Consider the following 14,133-nt stretch of genomic DNA (forward strand, 5'->3'; position numbering starts at 1 on the left):
TCTAGTTGTAGAATTTCCACTCAGCCAGCCTTCCTGTGGTTCTGGATGATGCCCGTTTTGTCTTTTAGTTATATTTTTGAATTTGTTGTGGGAGGCAACAATTTCTGGTGTTTACCTATGCCGCTATCTTGGTTTCTCTCTGATTGACTTTCTTTATAGATCGGTTGCAATCCACTATACTTGTAGGTTTTGTGATGTTATTTACGTGTAGAGGCGTCGGGAATGGTTGATATCATAAGTACTGGCCGTTCATCTTTCTACATGAGGAGAATAATGGAACCTCTCCACGAAATGTCACCTCTCTCTGAAGGCTCTGACTTTTCTTATAGTAGATCTGGCAACCTACGCATGATTCTTCCTGATTGTTCCACAGACCACTGTTCTGTTCTTCAATAATAGTTTAGCTGCAGATGCACTGTTGTAATAATTATGGTGAATATGAGGCCAAGAACCAAGAAAAGGCCGTTAAGACAGATAATATCTGTTATAACTTTTTGCCTTCACTCGCATGTATCTTGAAATTGCAAATATAGCCACTCTTTCACAAAGCATCCTTACTAAAATTCCTATTTTAGTATTTTTGCCTGATTATATATCTTGAATCTGATGCATCCTCTCCATGGAGTCACTGCTCCGAGTCGTAACTGCTGTTTTATACATATAAAGATTTAAATTTTGAGATAATGTGATCCAACAGAGGTCTGAGTTTGTAAAGATGGTCTGTGTTACATGTTTCTTGTGAATTATTGTTCAGATGAAAGAATATAAGTATTTGCTCGAACCTCTTTGCAGTCAAAGTTTTTGAAAATAAAGTATTGGTTGACTAGTAACCTTTCCATTCTGGTTTCTTCGTTAGTCCCATCAATATAATTAAACCAAGAAAAGCCTTTATATCCAGATAAGTTACGTCCATCCATAATGAAGTTTTAGCAGAAGTTTTGTGGTATTTTTCCATTTGGTGCTGGTATAAATTGGTTTAAGAATAAGAATTTTAAAAACCTTATAAAAAATAAATTGGTTACTTCACTTATACTTTGGGAGTCTTCAAATTAAACAGTTATGCCTGAAGTATTTGTATAATCCTCCAAGGCTGGTAAAATGTCTTTTTTCTGCCTTTCTTCTTCAGAATCACTTTCACTGTCAGATACTGTCACATTTCTCTTTTGCCTTCATGATGGTCTAATGCAGGGGTGGGCAAACTTTTTGACTCGAGGGCCACAATGGGTTCTTAAACTGGACCGGAGGGCCGAACAAAAGCATGGATAAAGTGTTTGTGTGAACTAATATAAATTCAAAGTAAACATCATTACATAAAAGGGTACGGTCTTTTTTTTTTTAGTTTTATTCATTTCAAACGGGCCGGATCCGGCTCGTGGGCTGTAGTTTGCCCACGGCTGGTCTAATGTCAGACCCATCACTATCTTCTGACAAAGTACTATCTTCCAGCTGACTACCAAAATCACTCTGCACATATCTGCTCACGTTCTTCTCTGCCACAATTGTGTATTTGTAAACTTTTTGCCATAAGAAAAGATGGATGGAAAGAATTAGATGTATTGCTCATCATATCTCTGGAAATACTGACTGATGAGTTGAGAAAAAGACACACATAATGAAAAGTGGTGACGAATAAAGTAAACGCCGAGCAGTAAAGTGGCTCATATCTGAGCCTAAATCAAGATAACTAAGAAAACAGTCTACAGTGCTCTTTTTAAAACTCTATATTGCTTTCAGACCTTAAAATTACCTAAATTACTGTAAGTGGAAACATGGGCTAAATCGTGATGGTCAGCGAGGTGTTAGGATCATGGAGACCATTTGAGTTTTAGGACTTATATTTTGAATTGCCCTAAATGGATGGAGTCAAAGTTAAATGTTTTAAATTGCTGTCTGAAAATGTAATCTCATTTCCAACTCTGCCAAAAGTCTGTCTCTCAGTTAGACAGACCCTGGAATTGCCCAGTCAGAGGTGCTGTTTGCACTTTCAGTGAGGACAGTGGATGCACCAAACAGGAGATGAGTATTTCAATCTTTAATCAGACCTCTTATTCTGGTCTATCACATCAGTAAAGAAAAAAAAAATTGCCAGTGACTGTAGTGGAACAGGTACTCACATACTGGTGGTGTGATTGTAAACTGGTATAACCTTTTCACATTGTGACTTTGAATATAAAAATATAAACACACACATATATTTTATATATTTTTTTATTGATTTCAGAGAGGAAGGGAGAGGGAGAGAGAGAGAAACATCAATGATGAGAAGAGAATCATTGATTGGCTGCCTCCTGCACACCATGCCCTCTATTAGGGATCGAGCCAGCAACCCGGGACTCTTCAGTCCACAGGCTGATGCTCTATCCACTGAGCCAAATCAGCTAGGGCCACACACATATTTTAAAGCAGAGCCTTTCATTATAATGTTTACACCTCTTAACTCAGTTGCGAATCTATACCAAGAAATTAACATGAATGACAAATGTTTTAAACCCAAAGATATCTTCTATAGTTTATAATTTCCAACTGCAGAAAGTGTGCACTAAGTATATTTTGAGATATCAATATTGTTAATGACAAATATTTAGTAATTTGAATAGAATCATAATGTTATAAACAGAGGAATCATTGGAAATGAAAGATCTTTTTTTGTTTGTAATTTTCAAATTTCTACAATAAACACACTATTAAATAGGACATAGGTATATACACAATATTAACAATTATGTTTAAAAATGTGCCCTAACCGGTTTGGCTCAGTGGTTACAGCGTTGGCCTGTGGACTGAAGGGTCCCAGGTTTGATTCCGGTCAAGGGCATGTACCTTGGTTGCGGGCACATCCCAGTGGGGAGTGTGCAGGAGGCAGCTGATCTATGTTTCTCTCTCATCGATGTTTCTAACTCTCTGTCCCTCTCCCTTCCTCTCTGTAAAAAATCAATAAAATATATCTAAAAATAAATAAATAAAAATGGTCAAAAAATAAGCATAATGTTAACAATTATATCTCTAGGTGGTAGGATACGGGCATGTTTCCCTTTCCTTTTAAATATTCTTCTGTATCCTGCACTCCTTTTGTGCATACATTATAATACTGTTATAACTACAAAAAAATATAACCTTCAAATAATCGCAACACAAAACACAGCTACTCCTGAAACTTACTTGGCAGCCTGGACATCTGTGCTGGAAAGGTTTCCTTGAGCAATTGCTTTGACTTGGTTGTAGGCTGCCTTGATAACCTAGGACAGACAATGAAAACCTGGTCAACTCCAATCAGTGCCAGCTTCTATAGCAATCAAATGCTCCTCTAAGGCAAAAACACAGGTGGAGGTTAGCTGCAGAGAAAGAGCAGAGTGTCCATTTGGGGTTCTTAAGTCACTATGTGTCCTTTATCTTTCCAACGTTCCATCAAGCAGCTGTCTGTACAACCTATAGTATCTGAATAGCAAAACTTACAAAAGTGGCAGAGGACAGCAGTAGGGTTTAGGAAAAGCACACACATTGTGTGTATCATCACCTATAGAGAATAAGCCCCTCGGGCGTCATGTAGTTAATGCTGCTATCTTAGTATTCACTAAGAAATAGAATCCATTCAGCCAGTTTACAGCTTGTCAACACTTGGGAGCTGGAGTCAGAAGAATCAAGTTCCAGTGATGTGGGTGGGCACTTGATGTGGGTGGGTATTTGTTGAATGAGTCAATTAATAAACCTGGCCCACGCTTCTCTCCACCCCAACCTTGGCACTATTCTGGGTCTGCTACTTAATGTCTCCCCTAATCACCTAAATTCTAGGACCTTCTATTTCAGCTGCCCATGTCCATAGCCGCACCTGAGACTTGGCCATCACCTACTAAATTCTCAATCGAAGACCCCTGGCCTATGTCTTCAAACATGCTGTCCTATTTTTCCACTTTGTCAAGATCTCTAGTTCCTTGGTTTATCTCAATCTGTGAGGTCCCTCTGGCTTCACTTCCCTGTCTAACTTAGATCTTAGAATTATTTCCTCAATCACTCTTGCCAGAGTCCCCAACTCCCTTGCCATCTCCTCATACTTTTAACCTGCCTACTTTTCAGGTCTTCAACCTGGGATCACCCTGCTACCTGCCTCCTCGATTTCTCCTTTAGGCTAGTGCATACTATTGAAGAAAAACTGTGAACCAGACCTTGTCTGTACTGTGAATTTGTGGTCACTCATCTCAAGGAGACATTTACACTGCTGCTAATTGCCGTTCTGTGTGTCTCTAGCTATTCATCTGTCCCAAATTACTTTCTTTAAACTCTCCTCCCTTCTCTTAATCTCAAACACGCTTACCTTCCTACCTCCCAGGGATTACTGCCTCATCTCCTGACATCCTCTTCTTCCAAAATCAGCCTTTGAGTCCAAGGTTAAAATGTCCACTTGTATTCTGGATCCTGCTTGCTCTTGCTTTTTCAGATAGGGTCCATTTAGAGTTTCCTATCTCCAATGTCTGGTCCAATCTTTCTTTCCTGTCCAACTTCTACAACTCATCTCCCTGCAAACCCAAGCCCCACATGCCTATACAAACCTTGCATTTCTTTCTTCTCATTAATTCCTTGGTAATATAAATGATCATTTACTTTCAACATTCTGGGGAAAACTGATATTACCAATGATGTCCTAGTCTGGTAAAACGGTAAGACCTCTCTGTGGTAACTAAAGGGATGGTATTCATTTTTCTTTCCTGGCCTCCAAATGTACCAGTTTCTCTTCTTTTTCTTCCTGTTTTCCTGGCCATTTTCCTAAGTCATTTGATGGTTTGAAACCACCTTAAAGCACAGAGCACCTTAAAGTATTGAGCATAAGGAGCTTCAGTTTTCTCTCATGGTTTTTCACACAAAACCCTGATTTCAACACAATCTGTATATTGAGGACTCCCAAATACACACATTGCCCTTCCCTGTGTCACCTGAGCTCTCAATTTAGATGTCCCAGAGACAACTCAAAGCCACTTCTCCCAACAGACCCAGAACGCCACCGAAGTGCTTCCGTCCTCTTTCCTGGAAGCACCGGTGTACGTGTTTCTGTCTCCTCCACAACAGATGCTTTAATGATGTTACAGAGCTCTGGTCAGTCATGGCATTCAAACACTCCACATTTTAACTTAAAAGTTTGTGAGAGTTGATGAGTTTGCAACTTACATCTCCAGCAGCTGCAGCCTGCGAGATAGTATAAATCCCAAAGAGTCCAGAATCCGAGTAACTGGCATTAAAAGCAGAAACCTGAAATAAAATGAAACTCGACTGTACATCATTCTAACAGGTAGAACAGTGCACAACTTCCTTAAGGTTGTCTAAACAAAAACTTGTACCTTCACAATATAAGTAAATAGACCAGCATTTCATTTAACCAGTCTGTCAAGGACCAATGCACTACCTCTTTCAAAATGATCATTTAAAATATATATATGTATTTTATTGATTTCAGAGAGGAAGGGAGAGGGAGATAAAAATATCAATGATGAGAATCAATGATTGGCTGGCTCCTGCACGCCCCACAATGGGGATTTGAACCCGCAATCCGCCATATGCCCTGACCAGGAATCGAACCATGATCTCCTGGTTCATATGTCGATGCTCAGCCACTGACCCATGCTGGCCGGGGAAGAATAATAATGGTTTTAACTTTCCTGTTTTAAATCTTTCTAAAACAGGTTGATTACTCTTATTTTTACTGAGTATTTTCTAACCTATTTTGACTATGATTCAAGATTAGCACAAACATGAATTTGTGAACATCATTATCATAGACACAGTGGCTGAGTGGTATGGATTGTGGGTTTTGGCACTAGACAAATGTGACTTCTTCCCTCTGTTGTTGCTGACTTCTTTCACCAATTCGCTTTCACTTCAGAGACTAAAGTCAAAGGGTTAGGGAAAACTTTCTGCTTGGTGGCTGTTATTCATGTGTCCAAGGCAGCAAAAAGCGTGGCCTTGGACAACAGCGTTCCTGCTGTCTGAACAGTGTAAGTTCCTTTAGGTGACTTGATTGCCTAACACAGGGTTTCCCAGTGTTCCTGTGGGCCATTTGCCCTAAAGGTCACCTGAGCTGTTATGAAGAACACAGACTTCTAGGTTCCTGCCACAGATTACTCACTCAGACCCCTATAGGCACAGTCTAGGGCCCACATTTTTAACGAATGTTCCAGGTGATTCTCACGTACTTTATAGTGTGAGACCCACTGGTGCAGCCCCTATAAAGCTCAGAGAGAACATAAGAAAAACTGCGCTCAACTACTTGAATTATAATTCTGAGATGATCCTACTCACACGTCAAGTTTCTGGCCAAATGTGCAAGTAGGAATTTCTATTAAATTGTCATTGGCCCTAGCCAGTTTTTCTCAATGGTTAGAGTGTTGGCCCTCTGATTGAGGGTCCTGGGTTCGATTCCGGTCAAGGGCATGTACCTTAGTTGCAGGTTCAATCCCCGACCCTGGTTGGGGCAAGTACAGGAGGAAACTATTGGATGTGTCTCGCTCACATAGATGTTTCTCTCCCTCCTTCCACTCTCTAAAAATCAATGGAAAAAATATCCTCAGGTGAGGATTAACAAAAATAAATAAATAAATAATCATTGGACTAGGATTAAACTCCAGCCACCCCAAAGCATCATTAACATACAATGGTGAAGAAAGAACAGAGTAGCCCTAGCTGGTTTGGCTCAGTGGAGAGAGCGTTGGCCTGCGGACTGAAAGGTCCCAGGGTTCAATTCTGGTCAAGGACACATGCCCAGGCTGCAGGCTTAATCCCCAGCAGGGGGCATGCAGGAGACAGCAGATCAATGATTTGCTCTCATCATTGATGTTTCTATCCCTGTCCCTTTCTCTCTCTCTAAAAACCAATTAAAATATAAAAAAATAACAACAGAGTAGAACATGAACCAGGAGGAAGAAAATCTGGAGGAAAATTTAAAAAGCAGCAGCTGAATTTAGAAATCATTTAAGGTAATGGTTTTCAAATTGTGCTCCGGGGAACTCTAAGGCTCTGTACAGAAGATTCCAAGGGTTTCATTGTCAAGTAACTTTCAAATCTTCTTTAAAAGAAAAATACTTTTGTGTAGGCATTGTAGTTGGGAAACCATATTGGATAAAAAGGCTCCTCTGGCCCAGCCGGTGTAGCTCAGTGGTTGAGCACTCAAGTCACAGGTTCAATTCCCGGTCAGTGGTCAGGGCACATGCTGGGGATTGCATGCTTGATCCCCAAAAGGGGGTGTGTAGGAGGCAGCCGATTGATGTTTCTCTCTGATTGATGTTTCTATCTTTCCCTCTTTTTTCCTCTGTCAAATCAGTAACAAAATTTTTTTTTTAAAAAAGGCCTCTCTGCTAATAAAAGTTTGAAAACTAGCACTCAAGTATTAAACATAGGAGCAAAAAGCCCTGGCTGGTGTGGTTCAGTGGTTAAGAGTGTGGGACTGTGCTCATAAGGGTCTTGGTTTGATTCCTGGTCAAGGGCATCTACCAGGGTTGCAGGTTCAAATCCCCTGCCTTAATCCTCTGGCCCAGTCAGGGCACGGTGTGGGAGGCAACCAATTGATGTGTCTCTCTCCCATTCATGTTTCTTTCTCTCTCCCTCCCTACCATTTTCTTTAAAACAAATAAAAATAAGAGTAAAAGGAGAAGATTGATTTTAATTTTCACAGTTAAATGTCAAATGGCCAAACACTTACTGAGGCATAAACCTAGGCCAAACACTGAGGCATAAACCTACCTGTGCCATGTACTGCTGCTGCAATTATGAATACTTAATCCTACAATTTAGTACGTGTTACTTTTTTGGGGGTTAATATTCATGCTAGGATATTTCTCCATTGATTTTTTGAGTAGAAGGGAGGGGGAGACAGAGAGAAACATTGATGTGAGAGAGAGACGTCCATTGGTTGCCTCTCACACGTGCCCCGACTGGGGCCGGGGATAGAGCTTGAAACCAATGTACCTGCTCTAGACCAGAATCGAACCCATGAACCTTCAGTCCGAGGGCCAACGCTCTATCAACCGAGCCAAACCAGTCAGGGCATGTGTTACTTTTTAGTAAAAGGTGAAAGATTTATACAATCTGAAGAGAAACCAGAGTACATGTATTACGTTTTAAAGGCTTATCTCTGAATGTCACGTAAGGTATAGTGCCTTGGGCAAACAACGGGATTCATTGAGTAATACTCTGTTGACATTTTAAATTCTCTTGATTTGAACATCATTATTTTGAAAGCTTTAGCACTTTCCTCACTGTCAAAAAAAGGTGTCTCCTAAAGTAGCATGGAGCCCTGGACGGTGATGCCAATGGTTAGAAGGATCTCAGATTCAATTCCCGGTCAAGGGCACGTGCCTGGGCTGTAGGTTTGATCCCTAGACCCAACAGATCGATGTCTCACTCACATTGCTGTTTCTCTCTCTCCCTCTCCCCCTCCTTTCCATTTTCTCTAAAAATCAATGGAAAAAATATCCTCAGGTGAGGATTAACAAACAAAAAAAGTAGCATGGACTTTTTGCTAAGATTAAATGTCATCATTTTTAACTTAACCTCAAGCTGGAGGAGTTTTTGGGTGTGTATCTTGTATACTTGATTGGAAAACATAAAGACCAGTGAAATTCAGGAAGTAGCATAGAATGGAAGGGGACAGAAGAAAATTTAGAAAAGAAGAAAAGACTAATTAGAATTTAGAGAATGTTTAACATTTAAAGCTTTATTCTAAAGGGAACTGAAGTGTGAATTCCCGACTTTTAAAGTATTTTTCTTTCTAGTATATTAGAATAATTGAAAAGATAGTAACTTTTGGTTTTTAAAAAAATATTTTTATTGATTTCAGAGAGGAAGGGAGAGGGAGAGAGAGACAGAAACATCAATGAGAATCATTGATCAGCTTTCCCCCCTTGCATATCCTCCACTGGGGATTGAGCCTGCAACCTTGGCATGTGCCCCGGGAACAGAACTGTTCACAGGTCGATGCGCAATCACTGAGCCATGTAGGATGGGTTGAAAATACAGTAAGTATTTGACAGACGCACTGAAGTACTAAAATCAAGCCTGGCTGTCCCTTCAACTTTACAAAGATTTTTTTGTGTTTGTCTTAAAATTTAAGATATTAACATTAAGTACAGACTATCAGGACTACATTAAACACTGAGCCTTTGAAAACAAAGGAGAGCAACTGGGCAGACTTACGTCAAATGGCTGGTGCATCCCCTTGGCAACAGCTTGGTACAGAGAGCTGGTGGCGTTGCTGCCCCGCTTGACGTGTGGTCCGGCGCCGAGGACGTGCTGGAGAACACTAAATGCATTTGCTTCTGCACTTCCTGTGGCAGCACTCTCTGCTACAAAGGCAGCATGAACAAGACTGTCTCCATTCTGCTCTCGAATTTCACCTGAGAAATGTCAGGAGAGGGTGAAAAAGAAAGTGGCTTGGTCACCACTGGTTTTATTCTTCAGTATTCTGTGCCCAACATTATGAACCCACTAAGATGCAGCTTTTCTGAGGCCCACTGCTTTTTCCCTGCCCTTCTGCCCTTCCCCCAACACACAAAAAACATGTTTAATAGACAACACCCAAGCCATCTAATTCTTTCCTTCCACATTAGGACTGTGTGGTAGTAAATAATCAGGCCTATTCCACTCTGACATAATACTGGGGGTGGAGGGATTCCTTCTGAAATATAGACCCTAACCGAACAAACACTCACCTCCACGGTATCTGGCTTTTGCACCTGATAAACCAAGCCCACCCCTCATGTTCAGAAACCGTTCAGCAACTTGCTTCAGAACAGCATGACTCACACCTATTTCACCAGAAAAAAACAGAAGCTAGAACCAGAATTTCTAAAACACAATTGTAAAATATCTATTATTTTAAAAATGATTACACAATTCAAATATTACAGAAATAAACAGTAAACAAGAGTCCCCTCCCCCCAAATGCCATTCTCTCAGATACCCATTTACAGTTTACTACATATTAATCTACAACTTTTTCTAGGCATATATTAGTATCAGCTTCATTTTCTTCATTTACAAAATGATTATTATATTGATATTTAACTTGTCTTTTGTAATTTACAACTGAGTGGTCTACATCAAACCTTTAATGGTTATAAAGAATTCTATTATATGAATCATTTACTTAATCAACCCCTTCTTTATGGACATTCACGTTTCCAATAGTTGGCTATTAATACAATATTCACTGTGTATCAAAGGACACTTTTGAGAGAGTAAAAAGACAATCCACAGAATGGGAAAAAATTTGCAAATAATGTATCTGGTAAGGAATTAGTATCCACAATATACAAGTAAGTTTTACAACTCAAAAATAAAAAAACATACAGCCCACCCAGTGTGCCGCAGTGGTTGAGTGTTGACGCATGATCCAAGAGGTCACTGGTTAGCCCATCCAGCATGGCTCAGTGGTTTCATTACTAGTTAGGGCACATGCCTGGGTTGCGGGCTCAATACCCAGTGTGGGGTGTAGAGGAGGCAGTCAATCAATGATTCTCTCTCATCATTGATGTTTCTCTCTCTCTATCCCTCTCCCTCTAAAAATCAATAAAAACATATTTAAAAAACAAACACTCAACTCAAAAATAAAAACAAAACAAAATCCCTAATACAAAAATGGACAAAGGACTTGAATAGACATTTCTTCAAAGAAGATATACAAATGCCCAATAAACACAAAATAAGATGCTCCATGTCATTAGTCACCAGTGAACTACAAATCAAAACTACAATGAGATTTCACATCCACTTGGATGGCCATAATCAAAAGGCAGAAAATAACAAGTGCTGGTGAGAATATGGAGAAATTGGAACCCTTGTGCACTGTTGGTGGGAATGTAAAATAGCTCAATTGCTTTGGAAAACAGTCTGGTAGTTCTTCAAACGGTTACACAGTCACCATGTCCTGGCAATTCTTCTCCTAGGCATACTAGTAAACCCAAAAGAATTAAAAACAAGGTGTTCTAGCCCGGCTGGTGTGGCTCAATGGTTGAGCGTCAACCTATGAAACAGGAGGCTGTGGTTCAATTCCCAGTCAGGGCACATGTCCAGGTTGCAGTCTTGGTCCCCAGTAGGAGGCATGCTGATTGATGGTTCTCTCTCATCACTATTTCTCTCTCTCCCTCTCTCTTCCTCTCTGAAATCAACAAAAATATATTGAAAAAAATAAAAACAAAGTATTCAAATCTAGCAAAAACCTTATACACAGATGTTTATATTCACAATAGCCAAAAGGTAGAAGCAACACATATATCCAACTGATGAACTGATAAATAAAACATGGTGATGGAATATTTTTCAGCCAGAAAAGGGAACACTGGTACATGCTATAATATGAATGAACTTTGTAAACACTATGCTAAGTGAAAGATGCCAGTTACAAAAGGCTATGTAAAATATGATTCCATTTATGTGAAGAGTCCAGAATAGTTAACTCTGTATGGACAGAAAGATTAGTAGTTGCCAGAGAGGCAGGGAGGAGGTGGAATGAAGAGTCACTGCTAATGAGTCAGGGGTTTCTCTTCGGGAATGATGAAAATAATCTGAAATAACAGTGTTATCAGTTGCACAACTCTGACTATACTTTAAAAAATGAGTGAATTTTATGGCATGTGAATTATACCTCAATTAAGCTATAATTTACAAAACAAATGAACCAAAAAACAATATTGCAAATAATCTCATGCAACTATTGTGTAAACTTGATCAAGTGTCACTGGTTAAATTCTTAAAAGTAAAAACTGCTAGGTCTAAGAACATAAACATTTAGAATTTTAATATACTAAGATAGGCCTCCAAAAATGTTCTATCATTTTATACTCACACCAACAACTTTTAAGAGTGCCTACTATTTCCCTATTCTGGGTAATATTGGGCAGGGTCAACCTTTTAATTTTTGCCAATCTCACAGATAAAACTTTTCTTAATTATTAGTGAGGCTGACCATCTTTTACAATGACAAATGACCCCCACCCCACATACACTTTCCCCATGAGTTGTTTGTTATGCCCTTTGTCTATTTTTCTATTAAACTGTACTTCCTAAAAAAAAAAGAAAAGAAAAAAAGAAACTTGTATAAAGTTCTCTGCCTAGAGAAACTTGCCCTTTGTCAAAGGTTTCGTAAACACTGTAATGAATTTAAAACTAGTAGTTTATAAAGTTAAATCCTGGATTCTGCTTTCCAAGAAAACACACTAGCAATTAAAATCTCATTACATACTGCCTGTGAGACAGAAACAGGACTGAGCTGTCAAATGTTGTTCAATCCCGTGTTCACCTAATTATAGTTTAAAAGATTACTCCTTAAAGAAGCAAACTGACTGTAGGCAATTCCCAACTTACCAAGTCCAACCAAAGCCATTCTTGCACTTGTAAAATGGTTCTGAACATAGTGATGTAACTGAGGAAGTTAAAAACACTTATTAGATTATATTGGTATAAATATATACAAAGCTGTAAAAACTTAAAACTGCAGTTCAGTAGGAAAATGCTCACTTCAAAGCTGTATAACAAATGATAAGGGACCACCTGGATTTCCTTTAAAAATTACTCAATAAAACAGGAGTGGGGAACTGGAGTCCAGCCCATGGGCCGGATAAGGCCTTCAAAATAATCTGTTCTGGCCCTGCCAAGGTATTAGGGGTGAGTTAATTAAATGTTTGACCAAATATAGCAGGCTAATTTTTAAGGTGACAATTTTGTAGGGCCTGCAAATGAATATAATATATCCAAATGGCCCTTGGCAAAAAAAAAGATTCCCCACCCCTGGCTTAAAACACTAGAACTTAATGTGTTGATGGTTACATTACTATGAATATAATGAAAATTACTGAATTGTAGACTTTAAGTAGGTGAACTGTAGGGTATGTGAATTACACCTCAATAAAGATGTTGCTGGGGGGGAAAAACACTAAAAAAGAGAATAAAAAATTAGAGCACACCCTGGTTTGAACTTGAAAAAAATGGGACCTAGTTTATGATTTTTAAGATAATGTGATTTAATCAGCATGTGAGGTTTCTTTTGTCTTTATGCAGGTAGTACTAAACCACTACCAACATTCTACAGAGGCCTAACAGAATTACCCTACTGTACCTCTTTTACCCATCTTGTCATGAGGTTACTGTCTATACCAGGGTTTCCAACCTGGATGATGAATAATTATCTGGGGGACTTAAAAAACAAAAACACTATCACTGTTTCCCCACCCCTACCCATTCCCAGGCTCAGACACAAACTGATATACAGTAGAACTCAACGTGGAATCCTAGAATCTTTATTTAAAACTACCCTCCCCACCCCCACAACTCGGTGACCTGAGAATTAGTGAGATTTGAGAATCACTGGTTTACAGTATAATTTTAGACCTAATATACAAAAGTCAGACTTAAACATGTATTCTCAACAGGAGCACTATGGCTCAAGGGAATGAAAATTGCTTCTTAAGGGTGAGAAAAGAATCTTATTCCTTTTATATACAGAGTACAAATAAAGATACAGAACATAAACAGATAGTGTATCTGTGGTATTAAAAATTTATTGTGGGGGTACAGAAGAAATTGCCTACCCAGGTTCCTTGGCAATGGGTTATAATGTTGAGAATCACTAGGCTAGGGTAGTGAGACTGAATTTTTAATCAAGTCATCAAATTTTTGTGCTCTAAAATGAATGGTGTCTATAAATACAGAGTCGCCTTGGATATCCATATTCTTTTTTTTTTTTTCCCTATTGAGGTTTTTCTATTGAATGCTGCCATTGCTCAAAGTATTCAAGCACTAATTTCTTTAGAATTTCCTTTAGCCTAGGGACACATTTTAAAAATGCTAATGATTTGAGATATCTTGGCTAACATTTTGGGATTTATCTATGAGATACACACTTTGTCACTTTTTTTAAGTCATAGTATAGTTGACGCAACACACATCTTGTTTTTTAAAAAATGGGACGCTTTGGTATATCCTGCTCATGAATTGCCTTTAGTTCAACTGACAATACACTATGGAATTTTCACATATCTAATCTAATCTAATAAAAGAGAAACATGCAAACTGACTGCACCTCCGCTATTCCCCAAGCCACGCCCACCAGCCAATCAGAGCGACTATATGCAAATTAACCCAGCCAAGATGGCGATT

General features: G+C 39.1%; 1 protein-coding gene across 1 annotated transcript in view; it reads right to left on the minus strand.

Moving 5' to 3' along the window:
• LOC102762680 (cytochrome b-c1 complex subunit 2, mitochondrial) overlaps positions 1 to 14,133 on the minus strand; it is a 38,120-nt gene that overhangs the window by 5,593 nt on the left and 18,394 nt on the right. The window contains exons 9-13 of the mRNA XM_015563945.1: positions 12,343 to 12,400; positions 9,690 to 9,785; positions 9,175 to 9,374; positions 5,158 to 5,238; positions 3,160 to 3,236 (exon numbers count right to left, since the gene is read on the minus strand). Coding sequence (XP_015419431.1) covers positions 3,160 to 3,236; positions 5,158 to 5,238; positions 9,175 to 9,374; positions 9,690 to 9,785; positions 12,343 to 12,400 — 512 coding nt within the window. The remainder of the gene's footprint in view (positions 1 to 3,159; positions 3,237 to 5,157; positions 5,239 to 9,174; positions 9,375 to 9,689; positions 9,786 to 12,342; positions 12,401 to 14,133) is intronic.

The sequence above is a fragment of the Myotis davidii genome, unplaced genomic scaffold, assembly GCF_000327345.1.
Source record: "Myotis davidii unplaced genomic scaffold, ASM32734v1 scaffold150, whole genome shotgun sequence".
NCBI lineage: Eukaryota > Metazoa > Chordata > Mammalia > Chiroptera > Vespertilionidae > Myotis > Myotis davidii.